Here is a 25,799-nt window from a genome sequence, read left to right as displayed (position 1 = left end):
ACCACAGTGAGTGACTTTGCTGTGCTGTTTGCAGTGGTCATCATGATGGGTGTGGACAGACTCTTTGGAGTGGACACACCCAAGTTGGTAGTTCCTGCAGAATTTAAGGTTAGTCTTGTTCCAAGGCTGAAGTGTTTGTGTTTAAATATCAATATGAACCTCTCAGAGCCACAAAGGAAATAGAATGAGAAATGATTTGACCATGGTTTGAGAAATAGGTGCACAGTATGGAATGAACCACATCAAATTTATTCCCTAATGGGAGTTTACCATTATCACAAAATTGTACTTGAGTCACTGAACTGTACAGAATGCCAGTTGTTTTTTATGCATTCTGGCATGATCATCCATCATCACTTTGCATGTAGTAGAACAGCACATACACCTTATGAACAATTACATAAACCAAATGACTAACTGACTAGATATGAAGTGTTGTTCAGACATAAGGTTTCATCTGCAGTCTTAGGAAAAATCCAGCTTGGAACTCTTTCACCGACCCAGTGTGCTCTATTCTCTGGTAGAGACACTTGTACCGCATTATGCTGTCACTTTCATACCCCCTGGTCAAAATTCTAGAAGATTCCAAGCTAGCAGTATATTGTGAAGCTGTCTACGTCTTACTGTGATAATGGTAATTAGTATCACATAAATTTACTGCTGGTAAGTCTCATCTGAAACAAGGCATAGGCAAAGGATTCTTAGCATGGAATGAGTATTTGTTTTGTATTTTTGGTGAATTGTTTTCTTTCAATGTTGGCTTGTTGTCTGTAGCCAACATCTGATGAGCGTAAAGGATGGCTCATTCCACCCTTCAATGGCAACCCATGGTGGACAGCTCTTCTTGGCATTCTCCCAGCTCTCCTAGCAACCATCCTCATCTTCATGGATCAGCAAATCACAGCAGTCATCGTCAACAGGAAGGAAAACAAGTTCAAGGTCAGAAACTTCAAGCCTTATTAGTTATTAATAATAAAGATTATACTTTTGTAAAGTACATAATACAATGTTTCAATGTTTTCTTCCCTTTCTGTCTGTTTTGTACAGCTTCATACATCGTAGAGGTTCCCTCATGTTGTTCATAGAAGTTCAAATACAATACAGCAAGCTTGCAGATGTGAGCTTGCCATTTATGCATACACGTAGGATAAACATTTTGAATCAACTAGACATATTGAACAGTGCCGTTGTGCATCAAGTTTTAAACGTGGGAAATTGCAATGTACATGAACATTGCATGTGATGTTGTCATGTGACCAATACAAATTACACAAGAGTAGTTTTTAAAACTTCTTGTGCAGGTGAATGCATATAGCATTGTCTTGTTGTAGTGTGACAAATTTGACACATTACACTTTGTCACAGAAACAGAGCTTTATTAGAGGAGCATGTGTTTTTTTTTTTGTTTAAATCTTGATTGATGTAAGCTCAAACAAGACATAAAGATGCTATATACTTGTGTACCTGGGAGCTGAAAACATCCTGACTTAGCCTACAATGCAGGATCTTCAGGATTGACATATTGTCTACACCATACATTGTGCTAATGTATATCATGACTTGGGACCTGTGAGAAAATTTCATTGTTGGACTCCTGATCCGGAACCACAGAATTATCCTCCCATTACCAAAGATGAACAATGACATTTCATGAATTATCAGTGGACCCATGAAATTTGCAAAGTATACTTTATAAATGTTTTCTTTGGAATAGAGAAAAGTAGCAGAGAAATATTGAGAAGTAGGACGTGGGGGTAGAAAATTAGCTGTCACTTGAAATCTTGTGACCTTCACCTCATCAGAAAGGAGTTGGCTACCATCTTGACCTACTGATAGTTGCCGTCATGTTGGGTATCTGCTCCATCATGGGTCTGCCCTGGTTTGTGGCTGCTACTGTGCTTTCCATCAACCATGTCAACAGTCTCCGGGTGGAGTCAGAGTGTAAGGCTCCAGGCGAGCGTCCTAAGATTGTTGGATGCAGGTAAAGTAGACACTGAATTGACCTTGACCCCTGCAACCTGGGAATTGCCTTTTTAAAACTGTTCAACTCATTTTCTGTGGGAGTTGCTAATAAATTCTACTTGAAATGTGCAGTCAGTTTCAATGATTTCAAGGGTGTCTCCTGTAAACATATTCTATTCCTTGAAGTAGTAAAAAAGAAATATGTTTGTAGAATGATTTTCATGCTGTAAAGTGAATGTTTCAACATGTATTTCTGAAAAGTGCATGATTCATGTTTTCAAAATGAATCAGCATTTTTTTTTTTTTTTTTTTGATGAATTTTTCCTTGCCTGTGATAACAAGGTGACCATCGTCTCACATCCGGCTATCATTCTTTGCCAACAGGGAACAAAGACTGACCGGTGTGATGGTCTTTGCCATGATCGGTCTAGCTACACTCATGACAAGAATCCTGGCTGTAAGTCTACCGTCGACTGTGCCCGGAAAGTTTCCGATACTGCATTGACATTGCCCAAATGTTAAGATGTTGTGTCGGTGTTGTACCGCTCTTTTACCGGGACGGTAATGTGAGGGCTCACACTCCATCACAGACTACAATGATATGATGCGTCGTGGTACAGTCCCGTAATATTCTGTTACTAGGGTGCATCCCATTGCAACACTGATGTTGCACCGAGACAGATGGCAATGTGAATGTATCCTTGTACAACTCTGTTGCAAAAAGTTTGAAAGGTCAATCACGCTACTTGTTTACAGTCTTTAGGGGACTGGTCAGTTTTCTGAAAAGACATTTTTGATGTAATGTAATGTATATGTAGCTAACAATGTAATTCGTTCTTAAATTAATTGAAAAAGACTTACTGTTTTTCAAGAAACGTTTCTGTATCCATATTAAGTAAAGTAGGCAATACATAGAATTAACTGTGGTAGTAAAAGAGATCACAAGCCTGATCCCCGTCGGCCAGGTTTCATTCATACCTACCTGTGTGCTGCCCTCATGGATCTCAGAGGAGAGATCAATGATGTGCTGAGAACTGCTGAACACCAATTCGCGAATCAACATCATATGTATTCTACATGTTTGTGCGTGCATAATTTCTCAACATTAATGAATTTCTCAATCTTCCATCTCTCTTTTCCTGCCCTAGTATGTTCCAATGCCAGTACTGTATGGAGTTTTCCTCTTTATGGGTATCGCCTCACTGAAAGGAGTCCAGGTATGTCTCATTTTTGTCGTGACTGACATATATCAAAAGTGATTTCTTTCTTCCTTCATTTCTTTTTTTAAATTGCAAAGTAACATGCCTTCATGTTCACTTTTAAAGGAGTGAGTTGTGATCACAATTTTGATTAAGCAGAGAGTATGTAGCATTTGTACATATTACGTCTGTGGTTCAGTGGATAAGACCATGGGTTATCAGTCCTGAAGTCTCTGGTTCAAGTCCCATGGCCGCAGCAGTTGTGCCCCTAGGCAAGGTACAGGTACTTCAGCCTCATTGCCTTTTCCTTGGCGATGGACTGAAAGCCATTTGCTTACAGGCATTCATTTTGATTCCGTAGTGCTTACATGAAAGAAATACTGTAAAACGAGGAATTTTCGCGGGCATTTTAATTTCGCGAATTTCGCGAGTGCCAAAATTCGGGAAATTAAAATACACGCGAAAATTTCTGTCTACACTACATGCATTGAACGCCAGTGGCAATTCGCAAAAATTTCATGCCACGAAAAAGGCTGTCGGCTCCAATTCGCGAAAATTTTATGCCGCGAATTTATCATGTTTTACAGTAGATTCAGAATCAAATGAAATACTAAGTGAAAGCACTATATCTAATCTTGATTGTCACGTCTATTGCCATCAGAGGACTCTTGAAAAGTTCATTGACTTGCCCTTTGGCCTCTCTAGCAAAGCTTGTCTGTGCAAAAATATTTGATGCAGTGCAATAAAGTAGTGCAAGATTCAAATTTTGAAGGCTTCTCTCTTTCAGAGCTATGGGAAAAGTATTCAAAGAAAATGATAGGAAGTTGTAGAAATACACAGATTCCTCAACACCTAGGTCTTAAAGAGTTTGTCTGAAATCTGGGTCACTGTATGCTGATACCAGATATTTTATACACATGTAGTTTACTTCATGGAATTTGAGAAGGAAGTTGGTGTCTGTGTGAGTATCAAAGTCATTAGTGATGTGACTTTTTCTTTTCTTCCTCCAGTTTGTGGATCGCCTGGCCCTCTTCTTCATGCCTCTAAAGTACCAGCCAGACTACATCTACCTGAGACATGTCGGCATCAGGAGGGTCTACCTCTTCACATTCATCCAGCTCATGTGTCTGGTGGTCCTATGGGTCATCAAGTCTACCATGGCAGCCCTCATCTTTCCCATTATGGTAAGTCTGTGGGATGGAGATAGGAATCAAAATGTTAGTCGATGAAGAGAGAGAGAGAGCAGGGCTGTGTTTCTGTGTTCCTTGTTTTTACAAACACTAATGCAATGCATCACAAACTCTGACATTGATTAGATTTGTGGGCTCAGAGAGATGAACCCACATCTGTTCATGAATGGCAGATGAGAAATGATTGTGGTGAGATTGAAAGCGAGTTAAGAAGTTGACTGTCATAAAAGTGATGATCAATTTGAGTATATTACATACAAAATTATTTGAATTGGTGTTGATGGTGGTTAGTTACTGGTCCTTATGACTGGTTGTACACTTCTCTACCCCTGAAAACCATCCTACATATGACAAGTACTGAATATTTGGACACTGGTTGATAAATAATGATGATGCTAAAGATGGTGATGACTACAACCTACTCTGTTACATCTCCTTTGTCCAGGTGCTTGGAATGGTAGGAGTGAGGAAGGCAATGGACAAGGTCTTTACTCAGCAGGAGTTAGAGATGATGGATGATGTAATGCCTGAGATGACCAAGAGAGCCAAACATGACCGCAAGAAGAAGGAGGAGCAGGAGAATGCTGCCTGTGAACAGGTTAGTGGGGTTATCTGGTTAGTGGGGTTATCTGGTTAGTGGGGTTATCTGGTTAGTGGGGTTATCTGGTTAGTGGGGTTATCTGTTTAGTGGGGTTATCTGGTTAGTAGGGTTAACAGGTTAGTGGGGTTATCTGGTTAGTGGGGTTATCTGGTTAGTGGGGTTATCTGGTTAGTGGGGTTATCTGGTTAGTGGGGTTATCTGGTTAGTAGGGTTAACAGGTTAGTGGGGTTATCTGGTTAGTGGGGTTATCTGGTTAGTGGGGTTATCTGGTTAGTGGAGTTATCTGGTTAGTGGAGTTATCTGGTTAGTGGGGTTATCTGGTTCAGTGGGGTTATCTGGTTAGTGGGGTTATCTGGTTAGTGGGGTTATCTGGTTAGTAGGGTTAACAGGTTAGTGAGGTTATCTGGTTAGTGGGGCCAACAGAGTGGGGTTATCTAGTTCTTTTTTTCCCCCATTCAATGTCATGTGGCTTCTTGTTTTGTGCCTATCACGGTGACTGTGAATTGTGAAAAATACCAGAATGTACACTAGCCTCTTTCCTTCATTGAGAGTCTTGCCAAAGCCATTCAAGACATGGTAGAGATGGGCTGTGTGAATTTGCAGCCGCTTAATGTAACAAGGTGCATTGACACTTTGTTAGAAGAAATATTTCACTTTTCATGTTTTATGTGTCTCATTTCAGTCAGAGATGTTTTTCCCATTTTTCTTTTTCTTTTTTTTTTATGATTGGATCTTACATACCTGAAGAGTTGGAGACTCATTATTGCAGTATTACCCCAAGAGATCAAAAGACAATCAAGTCTTATAGAATAATTTCGGACTGTTGTCAATGGTGTGAACACTTTATTGCATTTCTACCTTTTCACGTGTGGTACACTTGTAAGTACAGGTGAGTGTGTATGATGTGACAAAGTGTACAACTTCTTAATTGATAGTTGTGTAAGCAGTATGTGAGGGACATGATTGTAGTGGCTGCTGTGAATAGGTCTACACTATGTGACTGCTTTGGAAGAAAACCGTAGGCCTGTTGAATGTGCATTCAATATCTGTCTACCAACACACTTGTTCAACTGCATAGAAGCCTCTCCCATTACAAGTAGCAATGTGGAAAGTTGATGGTAATGGACCTCACACAACATTGGTAAGGAGGTTTCAGCAAAGAAGTTCAATTTCATTCCTTATTGTTCAGTTCTCTTTTATAGCATCTGTTTTCATATTTGTGTTTTTGTTACACAGTTCTTGTCAGCAAATTTGTACTTCTCTTTTGTAAACAATTCATTATTTTTAAACCTTAATGTTTCTTCTACTACAGGTTTTATTTTCAAATCATAGATTTTACTGTTTTCATGAATTCTTTGTTTTTGATTGAAGTTCTTGCAAAGAATGTTTCAATTTGTCATGTTTTTGTGTGATTGTTCACATTATGTTGGTTACCATAATTTATATTTCACCAAGATTCACCTGTTATTTTTATTTTTCACTTTCAATTTTGTATTGACATGATGAAGTTATTTTGATACTGTTCTTCAATGTAGTTGAAGTCTGATACTTGTATATATATCTCTCTGAATGAAGAAATTGGCTGTCCTTAGTTTGTGTTGAAAGGTTGTGAGGAATCCTTCATAGATTTATAGTCAGGTCATTTTTAGGTTTTACTAGTTAAAGTGTACCAATACCCTGGAAATCAAATTTGTGTACAGCTAGAATATGCCAAAAAACAGTCATGGAGTCAAAAGGGGCCTGAGCTTTTGATTCTAGCAGAATCTTCATCACAGGCAAAATGACAAACAGGCAGGGAAAGCAATCACATAATTATAAGGATTACACACAACAAGAACACTCATGGGAGGGCTAGGGACACAGAACAAAGAAAACAAAAGGGAAGGGTTAGAAGTCATGGGCAAGGAGCCCTGTGGGTAAAGGGAGGGGATTAAAGCATGAGGGTGGACAGACAAAAGGCAGAGGAGGGTCAGTGATGATCCTGAGTACCATGGAGGAAACAAAAGGCAGAGGAGGGTCAGTGATGATGCCAAGGATCATAGGGGGCAACCATTGGAGGAAAAGGATGAATAGGGAGGCAACATCAAACAAGATAAGGTACAACAGAGGAATAAAGAAAGGAAAAGAGTGAAATAGCAACAGCATATGGGGGGGGGGGGGGGGAGCGGCGGAGCAAGCAGCGAGCCCTACCTAACCCGGTGTACCAAGCCTACCTGGTGAACCAAGAAGAGGCAATAAAATGAAAGTGAGAGTCAACCAACAATTTTGGGTGGAAGTCAAGTTTCTAATTTCTCACCTTGTATCACCTCATGTGTGCAGTTTTCTCAGAATTATGGCAACAATTTTGTCAAGGTATAATGGAGACAGTTCAAATGTCCAGAAAGATGTGTGTTACAAAGTTTGCAAGTTGACCTCATCTCTGTTGTTGTGTTGGTTACTGTGTAGACCCCTGATGAGGGTAAAAACATGTATCACATTTTACTCATATTTATATACTACAGCATATGAAGTGTGTAGTATTCACTTCCATGCAGGAGTTATGAAATGACTTGATCTCATTGTGTGCAAGCCATGAAGTTAATAATCAGCAAATATTGAAGAAGTCAACGTTGTTAGGTACATGTACCAAGGACGGGGGCCCCTCATGTCAGTGAATTTATACAGTTTAAAACAAAGTTCAATATATGGGAACATACACATGCTGGACTTTCAATTTCAGCCAGAGTATGGTATGCACATTTAGGTAACAGTTCTGTCTAGACAGAGTGTGGTATGGACAGAGGGACCCTTTTGTGTGGAGCATAGTCCACTTGAATGCAGAATGCAAATAACCAGAACGTGGGTCTTTGGGAAATAAGAATCAACGTAATCGTGACCCTGCATCACAAAAAAAAACCAAAAAGTCTCCAGACATGTGTTTTTAGATAAGAGCAGATTCTGAAAGAGCAAACTTTAAGCTTTAAAATGATGTATAACTCAATTCAAACAGACTCTCCTCACCTATCTAAGTATTGGAAAGAAAGCACACACTCCTGAAAAGTGTGAACTGAGAAGAGAGGCTCTGAAGTACAGGGTCTTTAATCTTTACCAAGCCGTGCTAGCTGTGCTATGAATGGGGAAAAAAAATCAGGATGTAAACCACTGGAGCAACAACAGTGAAGGGATTATCAGATAAAGCTGAAATTGAGCATGCTTTATTAACACATTCGGTCCATGATTAATGCCAACTTTCAAAGCAGAAGCATCATCCTTTCAAAAGTTATTAGAGTTGAAAGTGAAGAGTGTGTATAGGGTTTTTAAGAAATGAAAAGGTGACTCCATAACACACACCTAATCACGCTATTCTAAAAAAAAAAGAAAAAAAAAAAAACGTGTTCGAGAAAAGCTGCTAAAGACACAATTTCCTGTCCGCTTTATGATACCAAACTTAAGCATAATTGTAGAAGAAGACTTGCTCTTTCAGAAAATATGAAAAAAACTCAAGGTTGGCTTGGTTGACCCATTCCATCTATTTGCAGTCCTCACACAAAATCAGTGCGTGCGACTTTTTGTTGGATTTATGATGCACGGTCACATGTAACAGCATTCATTCATTCCTCAGTTATTGTTTGCTGCCATCTTGTGGTGGATGCATTATACATTGTAATACAATGTACTGTCTTGTGCGCTCGGAAGACACTGCATTATGCATTGTATAAGCACGTAAAACTAGTACACAAGAATATTGCACTCAAGCCAGCTGACAAGTAAAGAGACATGCTGCCCCCTCTAGTGGCAGTTTCAGGACAGTCGATGCTCACATTTTACTACATTTTATACTGATATCCTTTCGCAAACTCTGTGTGTATTATAGATGTGATTGTGTAGATTGTTTTTCATGTGTAGAGATTAGTGCATGACAGTTCATAATTTCGATCTTGCAGAATATTTTAGAACACTTTCTTATTCAGCGTGTACAGCCAACACTTTCTTATTCAGCGTGTACAGCCCTTACATGGCTGTAATGTGTCTGCATTCTGTCATTATTTCTCATAGTTTGTATCTTTTTATCTTGTTTCTTTTTTTTGAACAGTTCCCATTCTTAGCCAAATTAAAAAGCTTGGGCTGCGGTATAAAGTGGAAGTATAAAAAGGTGAAAAGCTATGCGCATGATAAAAGTCTGCCTGCTACTCCACTTCAGTGCTTGCTCTTAGAATTCTTATGGAAGACAAAGAAATGGTCAATACAGAATCAAAATATTCAATAAAGTATAAAAAAAGGAAAATTTACAGATTCAGTCCAATGAGATTTAGTTTATGACAAGAGAGGTACCTTCTCAGTCTTTAACAGGAGAGTAGGAAATCACCTTTTTCATACTGGAGTAAGGAAGCTCAGTTGATGTTAGAGCCATTCAGTACATTGCAGGGTGCCTGAAAAAAACTTCTATGAAGTGTTACTAGTTTAGATATCTTTTTCATCATGTCTTTTTAGCATGTGAAATTGAGGACATTTATCAGAAATTTGAAATTGTAAAGTAAATGAATGATTTATTTCCTGGCCTCATGCATGAGCTGCTGGTACATGTACTTGCATGCACTGCATGGAAAGATAAAAGCAAGCTCTTCTAACCGTCTTGGTTTGCATCCAGATTTTGTGAGCAGTTGCACATGCCGCAAAGACCCAAAAGAAAGAGAAACAAATGGGACTAAAGACAAAGCAAAACTGAAAGTTATGTGCCTAATGCTTTCATAAATCTCCTTCAGTCCATCCCCAAATCATTCATTAACCAAGTACTAATTCAGTTGAAAATTACAAAAGGGAAATTGATATATCCCAAAACTGGAGAGAAAAAACAAAACAAAAGAAAAATTATTAGCAAGGGTCAGCCAGAATCAAGGTTTTCAAAGTACAAATTAGAAAGATTCATGTTTTGAATACAATTTTCAACTCAAATCCCCAAAAAGGTTACCAATGCTTTGGCACCATTTGATCATAAGGAAGCATACTTTTTTGATTGTGAAAATGTCATTTTGAAAATGCATAAACATTTGTACCTCTCAAATTAAATTTTTGTAGCGATGAAAACGTGAATTATACTAAAAAGTACAAATTTGCACACCAAGATGGTTAAGAATCAAAGCTCATTCCTACGATTGATGCAATGAGCTGATCATGTTTTTTTAATTGCTTGCTCTGTAATTGACTGTTACTGCCCTTGCCAAAACAGACTGAAGCAATATGGAACCTTTTTGTTGTTCAAACAGGGGAGAAAGCGTTCGGACACATTTCAGCTTTTACACCGGGCCTCTGCCATGGCGACACAAGATCCATGCAAAGTGGTACTAGACGTAGAACTGAGCAGAGAGCAGATGAGAATGGTTTTTGTGCATGTTCCCCTTCCCTCCCCCACCCCCACCACCCCCCCCCCCCCCCCCCTTGGTCCTAAAGAGTTCTAGGAATATGACAGTGCACCATGCCATTTTGACCAATTAGAGTACAAGCATTGTGTATCGGATTTTACTCCATTTGTCATTTTGTTTTTGTTGAAAAAATGCTAGCTAAACAGACCCAAGCAAAATTCACATTAATTCATGAAACAACCCTAGTACAAGTGTATGTAATTGATTATGACACGAGCAAAAGACATTTTGATAGACTGAGGCAAATAACTTGATATATCACTTCTGTTTTATCCAGTAAATGCCAAAAGAAACCAAACAAGCAAAGCCTTGATTTCAGCATTTATGAATGGAAATTTCCTAAAGGATGGATTTTGATAGCAAGGCCAAGGTTTCACATTGAAACGCATTTGGCAATGGAAATTTACTAAATTTTACTGAATTATCCAACTATTTTGGCATTGTTCCCACAAACTGACTCAAATCCACAAGAACCACTAACCTGCTCTCTGTGATGTGGGGAGATCACGGCATGATTAGAACTGTATAATAAATGGCATGATAATGCATTCAGCTTTGCATGTTGGCTATACATACGTAGGATGCCTTCACCTAAAGACCCCTGCCCAGTTTAGCACTCATGCCTTCTTCTCCTGTACTCACACAGGCTGTCTAAAGAATATATCATGTTAATGTGAACACGAGAGATCTTCTCAGATTTCAAGATTATTTGTTCATTAATGACCTAATCCTCACTTCTAGTAGGATGGGGTGTTTAAGTTCGGCCACACACATTGGTTTATGACTAGGGAATTCTTTCTTCTCAGTTTCCTTGCCTCTTCTTGCTCTTCCTCCATATTCTCTTGTTTTTCTTTTTTCCCTCATTTTAGCATTTCCCAAATTCAGTGTAAAAACAAGAGAAAAAACAGCGTGCATGGAAGTGTTTGTATTGTTATGTCAAGAATGAAGCTTGCAAATTAAAGTTTGAGATGTTGCCTGTTATTATACCAACTTTTATTTCATTGGTATTAAAAAAGAAAGGAAAGATGCGCGTTGTCACTTGTCTTTGGTTTGTTTCAATCAATTTTGATGTGGTTAACACAAATCTGAGTATTATGTAGGATTAAGTTGTAGGTCATTAGCCAACAAAACTACAGAAAATGGCAGTACTGAGGCAAGTTTGGTTTGTGAACCAAGGTCAAATTAATACAGAGTGATTGCTTTCTGTGGAAAGAAGTTTACAAATATTAAATTTGTGTTGCTTTCTTTTTATTGGTACTGTATGTATGTGGCCCCTTAAATGGCATTTGCATTTGAATGTCAGTATATCATACTGTACAGCAAACCAACAATTCAAATGGCCATTTTAGCCACATAGCTGAGTGCCCCCTACTCTGTACCTCTTGTGTACACAAAACTGACAAAAATATGAAATTTCTTGAACAGACAGCAAGGTATTGTTACCCTCAGGCTATCTTGCAATAAGTGTGAGATCATTGCATACATCTTTACTGCAGTAATGTTTCTTCTTCTAAGAACATTTGTTTTTTGGTTTGTTTGTGGGTTTGGGTTTATACATGTATATAGATACATTTTTTTTTTTTTTTTTTTTGGGGGGGGGGCAAGATTTTTCTTTCGTTCTTTCTTTCAGAACAGAAGACAAACAATGTAGGTACAGTCCAATCATGGTAGCTCTTGTGACAAAGTGACTTACAGATTGTAGAGATGTTAGGACATTTGAGATGTTGGTCAGACTTTGTTAAAAGTACAACTTAGCTGTTGCCTTCAGTGCCATGCTTCTATACACAGTTAAGAGTCCCAAGAAGTACATTCCCCCAGGAGCCTGAATCAACACAAGTTTTAATGTCCAACTTCCTGTTTCTACTTCCCTCTAACCCTCTTGTTCTGGAATCAGAAAAAAATAACAATTTAATCTCCGACGTGTTCATCCACAGCATGGCGGGCATGCACAACCACTTTCCTCTGTTGCCCACTCTCCCTGCTTGCTCTCCCCGTCCCACTTTGTGTTTTAATCCTTCAACCAGTCTATTTTTCTTCTAATCAATCTATTCTCCACTCCCTAAACAATCTGCATCTTGGCTATTAACATTGGGAATGGAAAGTGAAGTTCATGAATTGAGGCACAGAAGTGAGATACAGGTACATTGTATCTATCATGAAGTGCATTCAAACCTCTAGTAGCAACCTGTCAAGGGAAATATGAAAGTTAGGGTGTGTGTGGAAGGGGTGATGGTCAAATTGATTAGATCACATAATATCTGCAATAAATGGCACATGCATGTCTTTTGCAGATGTACATGTATGGATACAAGAGAAAATAACTTTACAGTAACATAAGTAGACTTGTTAGACAGAAATAAAGGAGGGCAAAAAAGCAGCATTTTATTATTAGTTTCGTAGGTTTGCAATTGAATTGGAACTATCAAGACACACAAGATGTTACATGAGATGCTGAAAAAAAAAAGAAGAGAATTTATTAGATGAATGGAGTACAAGCTGCAGCTGTGCCTTGTGAAAACCTGCCTTTTGGAGGCAAATAAGGTGGCCAGTAACAGATGGCCATTACGATATATGTGCAAGATCTTAAAACATATTTTTTCTCTACAGGTCTTGTGCCATGGCTGCACTAAAAAAACTGATTGCCACAGATATCAAAAGAGTCACAGCCAACATCCCCAAAGTGGGCACAAAGAAAGAAAAGACTGAAAGGTATAGCAGTGATAATACAAGAAATCTTAATTATGACAATAAAACAGTTTATCTACAACACCTTGTATGACAAAACTCTTACTATTATCAACTCACTGTTTTTTAATTAGAAATGAATGCTGTAAAAGCAGTCATACTTCTCAACTTGGTGATGCACTGGAAAGAACACACTAATCTTACTGCTGTATGCTACAGAAGGGATCTTCAGTCTGAGAATTCACAGGCTTGTATACTGTGTATGGCAATAAGTCATTTTCCACTTTATGTGTACATGTCAAGTTGTAAACAAATCACTTTCTACAAGCAGTTTTAGCTCGAGGGCTGGTATTTCAGTAATGTAACAATGTCAATGTATTCTGACATGTGTTGTGATGGGACAAAAATGAGGAAGACAAATGAACAGCTAAACTGTACGAGGATGGGAGGCAACCTTGGCCTAGCCTCACTTACAGTTACTTTGAGGGTGTGGTATAGTGCTTGTTGGAACCATTGTAAAATGTTTGGGTACCTGTGGTAGGAGGGGTTATACTGTGTAACCTGCATTTGAATGTACTCTAACATATGCTTCACTTAATCATGTTTGTAAGTTGCATGGCATGTGCATTTCTTTGATTGCTTATTAAAAAGAATAAGAATGGCTTGAGAAAGAAGAAGTGCTGTGTTAAATTGTAAACTCTGATATTGTCTCTTTCTTGTGCATTGGTGCACATACCTAATAATGCACATGTACACACATCCACACACACACACACATACTATTTAAACAGGCGACTGCGAATGGAGACACAGGCAGAGAAAGACTAGGAGAGGCAGAGGGAGAAGCAGAGGGGGTAAGGGAGGGGCAGTCCTCCCCTACCTCCCCAACTCGTTCTGGAGAAAACGACAACAATTCTGCAAGCACTGAGAGAAACGGATCGGTACAGACCTTGTTTAGATGCATGCCGGATGCTACAGCACGAACCCTTTGTTTTATTCTTACTTTTTCGGGGGGGGGGGGGGGGGGGGGGGGTTGAGATGTGGGGTGGCTAGATGGGAACCAATCAGGAGCATGCTATAAGATGGGATGTCAAGAAATTAGGACCCTTTTGATTAGGAGGTTTGCAGTTATTGTCAAGTGCAATGATTGCTATGGTAGCAGCAGGGAAATAACAGTTCAGCTGCTACTTCATTCTTGCTATGATCATTACTACAGCTGACGATGACTGTAAACTTCTTGTGTGAAATAGACTTATGTCCAACATTTACTGTCATGCTAACTCCTTCCTTTATTAGGTACCTAGACAAACGAGAAAGATTTTTTCTTTACCTCTAGTCTGGCACACCTACAAGTAATAGCAAACCACTTCTCTGCCTGTAGCACCAAACTTCTTGGAAAAACATTGCATGTAGCATGAATTAATGGTTACACAATTATAAGGATGAATAGATTGGCTGTAAAGTATGTTACAAGCAATCGAAAACATTCCATTCTCTTGAAAACAAACATAATAAAGTAGGGAAAACTCTGAAATCTGCTAGACAGCCAAATCAGACCAGGGTTGAATGCACAGAACTACTTTGGTCTTCTGTGTTCTGCAGAATGCCTTGGTCTAAATCTTCACTACAAACCAAACCAGTGCAGTGCATGCAAGTAATGTGCAAGCTAATCTAGTTAACTAATTCATAGTATGAACTGGACTTTGTCTAAAGACAAGAGTAAGAAAGTGAGAGAGAACATTTTCCGCACATCAGATTTCTGGTTGTGATTCAAAATCTGTCAAAATCTCTTTTATATTTAAAAAGGTGACCACATGAAATAATCTTGAGCTGTTGTATTTTATAGCAAAATTTTACAATGCACTTTAAGATTATCAAAGCATTATGCAACAGTACATTGCATGGCTAAAGCATGATGCTTATGTTTTGCTATGAAATATGATGAGGGGGAAAAAACAAGATGCTTACTCTGCAGATAAAACACAATTTTGCATGATGTGCCTTTGAATTGCACCCAGGGATGTGCAAGCAGCCACAAATTCTGTTCTTTTGATGAGGTAGAATTAAGAGATACAGTGTACAGATATATCTGGCAAGTTCAAGCTAGACAAATTTCATACTTGTTAAAAGTTTGCTGTCTGTTGACAAAGTACCAAAGTAACAAAGTAAAGTGACAAAAAAAAAGAACACTGCATATTTATATATTCAGGTGAGTGTTGCATCATGTGCAATGCAGATTTGTTTGAAAGCATGGAATGTTCCACATTAGTAATATCCCATGGTAAAGGGAAGTGCTGTTATAGTAAAAATACTCTTGCTGATAGTGGCAGGTAGACCTATGCTACCACACACGTAGCTACACTATAGCATAAAGACTGGTCTATTAGCCAGCTCAAAACCGAGGTACAGCTGTACAATGTATAATTCAAGCATAGGGAGAGAGAGAGTAAGTGTGTGTGAGTAAGGTTATTGATGTTTGATTAGTCTTTTCATATCTACTTGTCAGAGTAATGATTGGTTAAATGAGTCTTTTCATATATGCTTGTCAGAGTAATGATTGGTTAAATGAGTCTTTTCATATATGCTTGTCAGAGTAATGATTGGTTAAATGAGTCTTTTCATATCTACTTGTCAGAGTAATGATTGGTTAAAGTTGTTATTTCTGCACTTGTCTCTTTTGTTTAGTGTTACATTGCATTTGTTTGCTTTTTTTTTCATCATCTGCATACAAATCAACAACTGAGTCTTAATAACTGTATTAAGTTATGGCATCATTCTCAATGAAATCTGAGCCATTTTCATACCTTCCTTCTGACAATGTGAAACCAACTGTCAGTATGAAAAGTACCAAGTGCTAAGTTGTGTGTGTGGCTGTGTAATCTTTTTTATTTCTTTTTATTTGCAACAATTTCAGAGCTAATCTGATTAGTTGTAGCTTCCTTTTTTTGGTATCTAGCAACACTTAGCCCATAAAGTCCAAACAGAAAGAGTATGTGACATTCATATCAGATTTTTAGGCCATATACAGACCATACAGACCATATTCTCTTAGATATAAATCTATAACAAACCCATCTGTATTCCTCCAACAGTATAAGCTGTTAATTTTGCAAGGATTTGATTTCTTGCAGAAATCATGGACTTCTGTTGGACCACAAATTTAAAGAGAGACAAACATGTCACTGTGCACTAGGGCAGTAAAGCCCTTATGATAGTCTTGCTGTCAATTTGCAAAAGTGATGTCTCGCATCCCCCCCCCCCCCTTTTAAAGTGTTTTTTCATGTGCTGCATAAAATATCAAAATTATCTACAATTACATAATCCTTTTAGAAAAACAGTGTTATTTCATAAGATATGAAGAGGAAGCTAAAAGCTCAAGTGAATGGGAACTGTCATCTTTAACCGATTAAAGATGTATTGATATTCCTAAAACATGCATTACCCATTCACTCCAGCCCAAGAATACTTGGTCTTAAATGGGTTATACTACTCCCAAATTACAACTACATCATGTTACTTGTGAATGTGTACTTGCAAATGCATACAGTAGCTACTACATGTATGAGGAGCAGGTAGTGTACCACTTGTGAAGCAATAAAAGGACTAGGAACAAACATTAGATATGCCATCATGTGCACAGAAGAAATATAATACTTTAAAGATATTTGAATATTGAATGCATTTTGTGTCAATTATGAGAACATATTTGTCTATGAGATGGCAGGGTTTTTTTTTCTGAACTGTGAGAGTGTGTTACTACATGTGTCTAACATAACGCTTCTTTCGTTACTTCTCATCAGTGTTGAGATTGAGATACGATATGTTTGATATTCATGAATTGTATAATCTTTCATATGTAATGTTCAGTCAGTCTACTAGAGTATGTAACTTTCTTTATGTACTAATTTGTTTCCTTCCTACCAAATTCATCACAGTCAAAGCTTCCTACAAAGGTTTTGTGCATTCAGTAATGAGATGACTTGCACAGACATGTGATGATGAGTAGGCAGGCAGTGAACCTGATGTGGATTCAATGCTTGATTTCATGATTTATTCTTTTCAGTGATTGAACTCTAATATTGTGTTCAATTTGTTTTGTCATTACCAGAACAGGCTCATAAATATGTTTTGTAACACTATAGCTGTCTTGTGTAAGCTCATAGAATTCTACATTTAAAAAGCAGGTAGCTGTCTGAGTAGCAATTCAAATTGCATTCAGCTTGACTTTGGAAATTTAAAAGCATTATTTAAAGTCATGGTAGTTTCTCATACTGCTCAAGACATCTGCTTCTTGCCTAAAGATTTTCAATCCTTTCCACTTGAATTATCAAAGTCATAGTTCTTCCTACAATAGTCATGTTGATTTGATCGTAATATGCCTCACACAAACATGCTATGAACAGTATAGATTGGGGAAGGGAAGTTTGTGTAAAACCATGTATACAATGTATGTAGTCCTTGAGAGTAGGTGCAATGTATTGTGGAAGATCTCAGTCCAGATTGTTGCCTGAATTATACATTGTCTCTTCATTGAGCAATTGACTTGATCCACTATCCCCCCTCCCATCTCTCCTCTTCCTCACAGATCAAGAACATCCCAGGGCGTGTCCAGGTACCACTCTCCGACGGCAACATGTTGAGCATCCCAGTAGACAAGGTGGAGTTCCACCCAGAAGTGGCCACCATTAACATCCCAGAGGACATGGCCAAAACTGGCGTCTGGAAGGCTCTGGCCAAGAATGCAGAGGGTGGACATGTGGTACACAGGAAGGCCAGTGGAAAAGAGTAAGTCTAAGAGTTTTTTGTTAACAAAGAATGATGATGATAATCATGATAATAAGATATGTGGATAATGTCTAGAGAAAGAATAAATTCAAGTACAACATGAAATACGATAATTTCCACAGAGCTGTAGGATGTTTAATATCATTAATCATGAAACAAATGTGAAGAAGATTGCATTGGTTGGAGCTTCAAGGTGACTTTTGCTTTTAATTCAGTGATTACTTGCACAGTTTTGCAAGTACAATTGCAGTAAGGATTGTAATTACTGTAATTATCACTGATATTATCAAGTCCAGATCCAAAGTAGTGAAACAATGAAGTCTGTGGTTCTGTTACCAATGATTGGTTTAAGAGAAAAGTGCTATCAAGAAGGTTTGTGGCATGGACACACAAAATCATAAACCAAAATTGAATGTCCTCAGGAACTGCCACCATTTTAAGGCTGCTAAAGTACAGCAATGTCTCTATCAACATTAGTGAGCTACGACTTAAGATTTATTTTGTTACATATGATCTGTATCATAAATATACTTTGTGTGGAAAGAAATGTTGCCCAAGAACTTTAAAAAAAGAAAACTATCTGAGGACATTCCAAAATGTGAATTCGCAAGGATTGGTGAGGAAATACATGTACCTGCCCCCCATCCACAAGTTGTCTGCAGGTGCAAATACTCTAAGCTTTTCAGTCTGCTGATCTAAGTTGAAATGAAATGGTAGTTGTCTACAATATGATAGATTCCATGCTCAGCCTCTGTTCTTAAGACTTGATGAGGAATGAGAAGGGTATAGTCAGGGTGTGGAGGGTTACAACATTACCTGGCCCTCAGATGTAGAACAACTGGATAGCTTCCAAGAGTCAGGCAAGGGTGCCCCATTTGGACCGGTTCCAAAACTAATTCCACCTGATCCTACCTCTCTTTCTCTCACGTGGAAGAAAACGTGAGTGCCCTTGACTTCAACCCTCTCTTGGGATGATGTCATTAATCACAAAGGAGAAAATCCCCTCAAATTGTTTGCTCTGCAGTGATGAGAGGGGAAAATGATGATTGTCAGGATCAGTCAAAGTCAAATTTAAATGAGTGTGGAGAGAGGTGTTATTTTCTTGGGTATGGGCAAATTCCTCACAGAGAGTTGGTAATGTGTTCAAGTTTCAAGTTTCCTACATTGACTTTTTCTCAGGTAGAGATTTAAAAAAAATCAAACATCAAACATTGACTTCTTACTGCAACTGTCACCGTAAAAAAACACAACAGAACATAGTATATGTGAGTAGTAGGACTGGGGTCTTTATTTCACCATATAATTTTTGAGAATTGATATTTGGTGTCAATTTAAGTTTCCAGTAAAATTCTTTTATTAGATTGTGAATAGATTTATGCCATGACAAAAACAAAGAAAAAAAAGCATTCCAAAGTGACACTGGATGCTACCAGCTTAATATAAATATTGATTGATCAAAATGTGATATGATTGGTTTATCATTAAAATGTTTATGAGAACACTTCAAGCTGTTTCCTTCAACCTCTAACATGAATGTGATGAAAATGCTGCACAGACTGAAAGATACGTACCATCCAGAATTGGGAAAGTGATGAATTTCAGATGAATTAAAGAATATATTACATCAGAAAATGGAAGGGATTCATTTTATATGTATCTACAATATATAAGATTGATCTTGTAATAAAGGCACGTATTCAATATTGAAATAAAAAGGCAGTTCTGTACTGAGTCAACAATCATGTCAGCGTCATGTTCAAGTGGATTCATGGGCTATTGGTTGATCAAGGTACAAGCAGTTGGTACATACTTGTACAAACTATCTCATTTTAAATGCCGAATATGAGTACATTGAATAGACCCAGGCTGTACACAAGAGTAGAGGATGGAAAAATTGCTGCTTTATCACCATCATGAAACGTTTTGTGAAATGATAAATGTATAAGCCATACATTGTAAGTGTTTAATTTCTAAAGTACATATTAGCATTTTGTCTTTGTTTCTTTTTTTCTTTTTCTCTTTTTAGGTGAATAGTTACTAAAGAACCCTTTTACATTGTAGTTGGACTTCAGTTTATTATCCTGTGCAATAATAATGCCCTGTAAATTACTTATTCTTTTAGATTATTACAACACTAAACAATCGCCTGTCTTTTATGAGCAGATGGATTATGCCAGAAAATGAAAGATACAAAGCGTACCTTCCTGATGTTGTAACGTGCCTTTTAGTTTGTCCCGAATGAAATAGATGTTTCCTGCATGCACTGCAAGTGGCATCAGAGCATATTTTACTATGTGATGGTATCAATCACTTATGCATCATTCCATTTCATAGACTAAAATGAGTTAAGAGCTTTTTACACTTGTAAATTTTTGCTTAGTCCCGTACCAACGGTTGGGCTAAGGGGGGGGGGGGGGGGGGGGGGGGGGGGGGGCCTTAGCCCCACTGTGGTATGGGACTATCCTTAGCCCACTTTCTGTTTACACTCGTTTTTGCCAAAGTGGGCTAGCCCCACCGATAGTACGGTACTATCTGGCCCTACAAAATAGCATGGTTAGCACCGCAATTGCGGTGCCAAGCAAGTGAGTGTAAACAGAACGAAAAAATAATCCGGGGCTAAGCAACGGAGACGAAGTCTGACTCCCACTGACCAATCAGAAACGAGGTAATCAAGTGCTGCCGGTGCGTGCGTGTATGTGTACAGTGCACAGCGTAAGCATGAATATTCATGTGGTTTGGAAAGTACCGGACTAAGAAATACGAGTGTAAAAAGGTCAATTTTCTCCTTAGCCCCGAACAAGAGCTTAATACGGGACTAATTGGCGAGTGTAAAAAGCTGAAAAAAAAATTGGTACGGGACTAACGATAGTCCTGGGTCAGAGAAAGTACGGGGTTAAGAAACACAAGTGTAAAAAGGGCTTTAGATAATTAAAGTCAGCCTATAATAGCGAGGGCTGCACAACTGTAAAAAGGAGAAATAGCAAAGAACAATTGCTGTGTGGGGATTAGTTTTAAAGTGTTGAAAGGAAGTGCCACTTTATAATCATGGTGACTATGATGAGTGAAGTAAAAACAAATGGTCAGGGAGATGGATATTTCGTAAAAGTTAGAGGCATTGAAAAAAAAATCTAAAGTTTCATTAATTTGACTAATTATAAGAAGTAATCCTCATCTAATTTTAATGTTATAGAATCAAACTAAGTGATAAAATAAATCATTTTAGAGTAAAGTAATTCTCACTAACTTGAGGCTGTAAACTCAAACTATTTGTCAAAATCACTGGTTTTTATATAAATGGTAATTCTCGTAGAATTGATCAGTTGGGTTGCAGCTGTTCACCCAAAAATGTTAATACAGGCTTCTTCTTCCTCTCTCCAAAATGAGATGGGGATAGGCTTGATCTCTGTCTACTTTCTCTAGAAACTTTTAGAGTGGTAAAGTCATTTGATGTATTAATCTATGTTTGTTGTATCCCGCTGCAGGAAATCTGGTCCTACCCTGGACCTACCCACCATTCCAGGCAGTCCCAGGGAGTCTACCTACGTAGACCAGCATCGAGGCAGCATCCAGGAGGTTCGCATTGAGGTCCCCCAGCAGTTCCGTTACTCTGGTGGTAGCTCCTCGTCACCTCCACCCCCATACCCAGACAACGAGACCTCCGTCTAACTGGTACTCCATCTCATCCTCCTGGTCGCTTGGCAACTCTGGGAATACATCACTCCTGAACCATCTACATGGTATTTTGGATGCATGGAGACAGGATGGAAGTGTCCTGTGTTGCTTCTCTCTCTATTCATCTATCCATCCATCTATCCACCCATCTATCCATCTATCTTTCTATCTATCTATCTATCTATCTATCTATCTATCTATCTGTTTTCAATGGAAAGATGGAATGAAGAATATCAGAGTCTATTTTGTGGGAGTTATTGTCTCCTTCTGTACACGGCATATTATCAGAGTTGTTTTTTTTGTCACCAGAGGTAATAGTGAAGTTTTTGATGGATTTTTCACATTTTATCTTCTTCCACAGAGGATAGATGGAAGTCATGAGAGATAAAATTTACTTGAGATGTTATTTGCTCCCTGGATGTGGGACCGCTGGTACTCAGTGATGACAAGAAAGAGATACGTCTCTAACGTTTAGATGGAATGATGATTTTATGTCACAGCAATCTTGATGACAGGATTTTATGGGGAAAAAACAAGATTAGGTAATTACAATAATTCTATATATTTAGATATCACTCAGATGTGGAATGCTGTTTTAATTTTTGTATGAGTATCATGAATGATGCATAATAAGTGTTTAATGAATATGTATTATTTATTCTTGAGATTATGAGACAATATATATTACAATGATCTACTCAGTCTGTTTCTCCTGCCTCACTTTCTATCATCCAGCAGGCCATTACAACATAGTTTCAGTCATACAGGGTGTAATTAAGCAGAGCTTTTCCAACCCTTGTTATATAAGGTAGACAAAGAAATTGTGTGGCAAAACACACTCATTCATACTTTTGTCTTCTTGTGTTACATTTTCATTTATTTCAATGCACATTTCATTACTAGTATTTGGAATTATAACCATATTCTTTATGAAGATAACATAAGTTTATTTTCATGCTCCACATTGAATCTCACAGACATGTTTCTGCTTCCCCTTGTGTCGATTGAAAGCAACTTATTGCTTTATGGTAGCGACTGGATGTAAATTGAAATAATGCAAGGAATAGAACCCTGGATGGTATGGGGCAGGATACTCTGGGCCCTATGGGCTGAGCTGGTGTACTTTGTAGTTTTATAGAGCAAAGTATGACATACATTGCAGTGAGATGGCTACTTTAATCATTCAGTGTGGATGAGAGCATTGTTGAATTAGATGACTTTGTAGAGGTTATCACATATACCTGTCTGAAGGGGTGGTTTGGTTTTTTTTCTCTCTCTCTCTTTTGTTTTCCAGAAAATTTTCTGTTCTTCTTGTGTAGTGGCCTCATTACAAGTCTGTATCTTTGTTGTTGCTTACTATTTCCGTGAGGATCATATGAATATTTATGATGGGGACTACATCTGATTTGTAAGATTATTTGATGTGACGCGCTGAATCAACTCCCTCCATTCCATTCTCTGTACATAGTATACACAAGATTTAACGTTGACATAGAGATGTATACAGAGTTTGACGTGATTATAGTAGAGAAATAGATATCACACTTTATTACTCAAGCAGGGGTTTGATCTACCAAACATAGAATGTAATAGTGGATTGAAGTAGGAACTTTGTCAATACAAATCTAGATTTGAGTAATATTAAATCAGCGAATTGATGATGTCTTTATCCTTTTGGCAGTGATTACACTCAGATAAATTGTTTTCATCTTAGAACAGTGTGATACGTACCTTACTGCATACCTTGTATGATACTCCAAATATGCAATACATGACAATCAACATGTGTGGATTTATGGTAATAATGCTTGGATTTATTGTAAGTGTGATATTGCCACATTTGGCCCAGCTAGGGGATTCTAATGGTAAGCTGAGACACAGCCAGTAGGTTAGTTTGAAAGAAACTGTGTCTAGTAGCATAGTGTAAAAAGAGAGGGGAAGTTTTGGGCAAGAAAAATAAAGAAGTGAAGCCAAATTTTGTTGATGTGAAATGATGTTAAAAGCACTTCCATATAAGAAAACCTAATACTTGTAAAGATATATATTTTGTTCACCATATTATGCAACTTTCTATCTGAAGTGTGTTTATTGTGTGCTGTACTATTGATAAATCCACCTCTTTCTATGTGAACTCCCAGCACATTATCAAGATCAGACACATAGAGGGATAGAGCACAGCATGTGATTTCAATGCACAAAATTTGATAGAGACACTCTTACCCTAGCTAAGCAGTCTTCGAGTGGTTGCACGACTTTTGAGCACTGCACAAATTTGATAGCTCTGAAGACTGTGTGTGAATTGGAGGTGCTAAGAGCCACATACTGAGGTAGATTTACACTTTTTTAATGGTTCATGTTCAGTATGTGCGATGATCTCTTTCTTCTTCTTTTTTCTTCTTTTTTGGGGGGTAAGCATTGTAATCTGTTAGTAACAGTAAAAATATGAGTAGGTTGCACACAGAAAAATCAACAAGTGTATTTTTAATCATTGTGTTTGATTACTAGTGATGCTTTAGTTCTACTGCCACCCAATTGAATTTCTGGTGGAAAATTGTGTGACGTGCTTAGGGAAGAATTTCTAAAAAAGAAGATAAATTGGCAGGATAAATTGGAGGGAAGTGTACATTTACAAACACACAGAGCAGGCAGGATGTAAAAAGTCTAATGAAAAAAAAATCAGAGCTGTACACAGCAACAACTAACCCCAGTTAGGATGTTCACAGTGTGATTTTCCTGTTATATTAAATATGGAGATGTTTATTTTATATTATCGTCTCAGATTCATTGGTGATGCATTTATCAATTATAAGATGTAATTGGATAGATTCTGCATAAAACAAAAGTTTAACATAAGTAATTGTCTTTTTTGTATATACATATCATTCAAGTAAATATGATGTTATGATAGTACATTGTACTTGATATAAATCTTAGTTGAGGGAAGACTTTATATCGTTTGTGTGTCAGCTTTGTATAATTTTGCACACAGGTAGTGTACATGTACAGGCAAAAAGCATACATAATATGAAAAAGATGGAAATATTCAATTTATCAAGAATTTTCTTCAGGTGTAAGTCTGTCTACATAGATTTCATTTACTCCTTTCTGTCTACTTTGATTATCAATACAGTAGTTGAATGAATTATTTGGGCTCATTGATAATGCTCAAGTTTTGGGGAGTTTCCTTCTGTGTGAGTTATGGAAAAAATGGAATATTATTCTTTAGCTCTCCCACACTGTACTCACATAATACAACTAGCACACATGGGTCCTATAACTACTTTGTTAGTTGTCATAAACTTTAACTCAATTCCCCTTTAGATCTACACTGTAGACTTAAATCACTGTCAGTGGCATGTATCATTCACACATTCACATGTACCTGTAAGTCCACCCATACACCCCCCACATACACACACACACACACATTATGTCTGTTTGTAGATGTCAGTCAATATATCACTGTCTACTAATAGATCATTTATTAGGTGACACTGTAAAAGTTGAAATTTTTGCTTTAGTGATTTTTTTGTTAGCCAGGTAAGATGGACTTAGCATGTTTTTAATTAAAAACCATAACAATTAGTAATCACTTCCAACAGCTCACTGCTACCATGACAGATAAAGGCTCTGGCAGCAGTAGTAAATACAGTAAAAAGTAAATAGTCTGTATTACGACAGCAAATTAACCCACCTTACAGGATTAACGAATGTGAAGAAAAGTACAGATAACAGTAGTTGTTACCCTACAATATACCTACATAGATGTATATACCTTGAGATCAAGATTTGAAATGGTATTGATAACAAGCAACAACAAAAAATGTGCACTTTTTTTTTTTTTTGGGGGGGGGGGGGCTAGGTTTATGTGATATGAAATGCACAAAAATTGTCAATAGTGATAGTAGTAAGTAACAGCCAAATGGGCATGAGGAGGGAGGACAGTGTTACCTCTAGTCCCATCTCACTGTCTCTTCTAATACTCCAGTCAAGAGCAGACTAATAGTTACCGGTACTCAATATTTCCCACTAAAAAATAGAAACAATTGTTGTATTGTAAATATCCCTACCTCAAGTTGTCAACTTTGAGTGTTACAAGTAGCATATTGTCCCTTACACAACCAGTATGAGTAGTGTCCACACATTGTAGTGCTTGCTTGTTTAAAGCAAAATAGGTGAGATTTAGAAAGAAAGGATGGTAGAAAAGTCATAATACACAATTAAAGTTGTGCTTGGTTTGCATTAAACAAAAAGATAAATTTCATGTGAAAATTGCTCAAGGGAAATACAATGTAAATATGAAACC

The 25,799-nt window shown here is 37.7% G+C and overlaps 1 protein-coding gene across 1 annotated transcript; it reads left to right on the top strand.

Annotated features, from left to right (window-relative positions):
• On the top strand, positions 1-23,890 carry LOC139710945 (electroneutral sodium bicarbonate exchanger 1-like). The gene is made up of 9 exons (XM_071622869.1): positions 1-108; positions 775-939; positions 1,803-1,981; positions 2,347-2,419; positions 3,111-3,179; positions 4,172-4,345; positions 4,797-4,949; positions 17,622-17,821; positions 21,304-23,890. Exons 1-9 carry the CDS (start codon positions 43-45, stop codon positions 21,485-21,487), a joined length of 1,263 nt encoding a protein of 420 aa, XP_071478970.1. The 5' UTR covers positions 1-42; the 3' UTR covers positions 21,488-23,890.
• The last annotated feature ends 1,909 nt before the right edge of the window (positions 23,891-25,799 follow it).

This window comes from Diadema antillarum, unplaced genomic scaffold, assembly GCF_040938485.1.
Source record: "Diadema antillarum isolate AM-2024a unplaced genomic scaffold, OU_Dant_1.0 seq00001590_RagTag, whole genome shotgun sequence".
Classification (NCBI taxonomy): Eukaryota; Metazoa; Echinodermata; class Echinoidea; order Diadematoida; family Diadematidae; genus Diadema; species Diadema antillarum.
This window is presented reverse-complemented; position numbering and strand designations above follow the sequence as displayed.

Bases quoted from the DNA above. Each gene is read 5' to 3' on its own strand.
- LOC139710945 (XM_071622869.1), top strand. From the start codon at position 43: ATGATGGGTGTGGACAGACTCTTTGGAGTGGACACACCCAAGTTGGTA. The intron at 940-1,802 runs GTCAGAAACTTC...TCACCTCATCAG, and splicing joins GGAAGGAAAACAAGTTCAAG to AAAGGAGTTGGCTACCATCT. The intron at 4,346-4,796 runs GTAAGTCTGTGG...TCCTTTGTCCAG, and splicing joins CCCTCATCTTTCCCATTATG to GTGCTTGGAATGGTAGGAGT.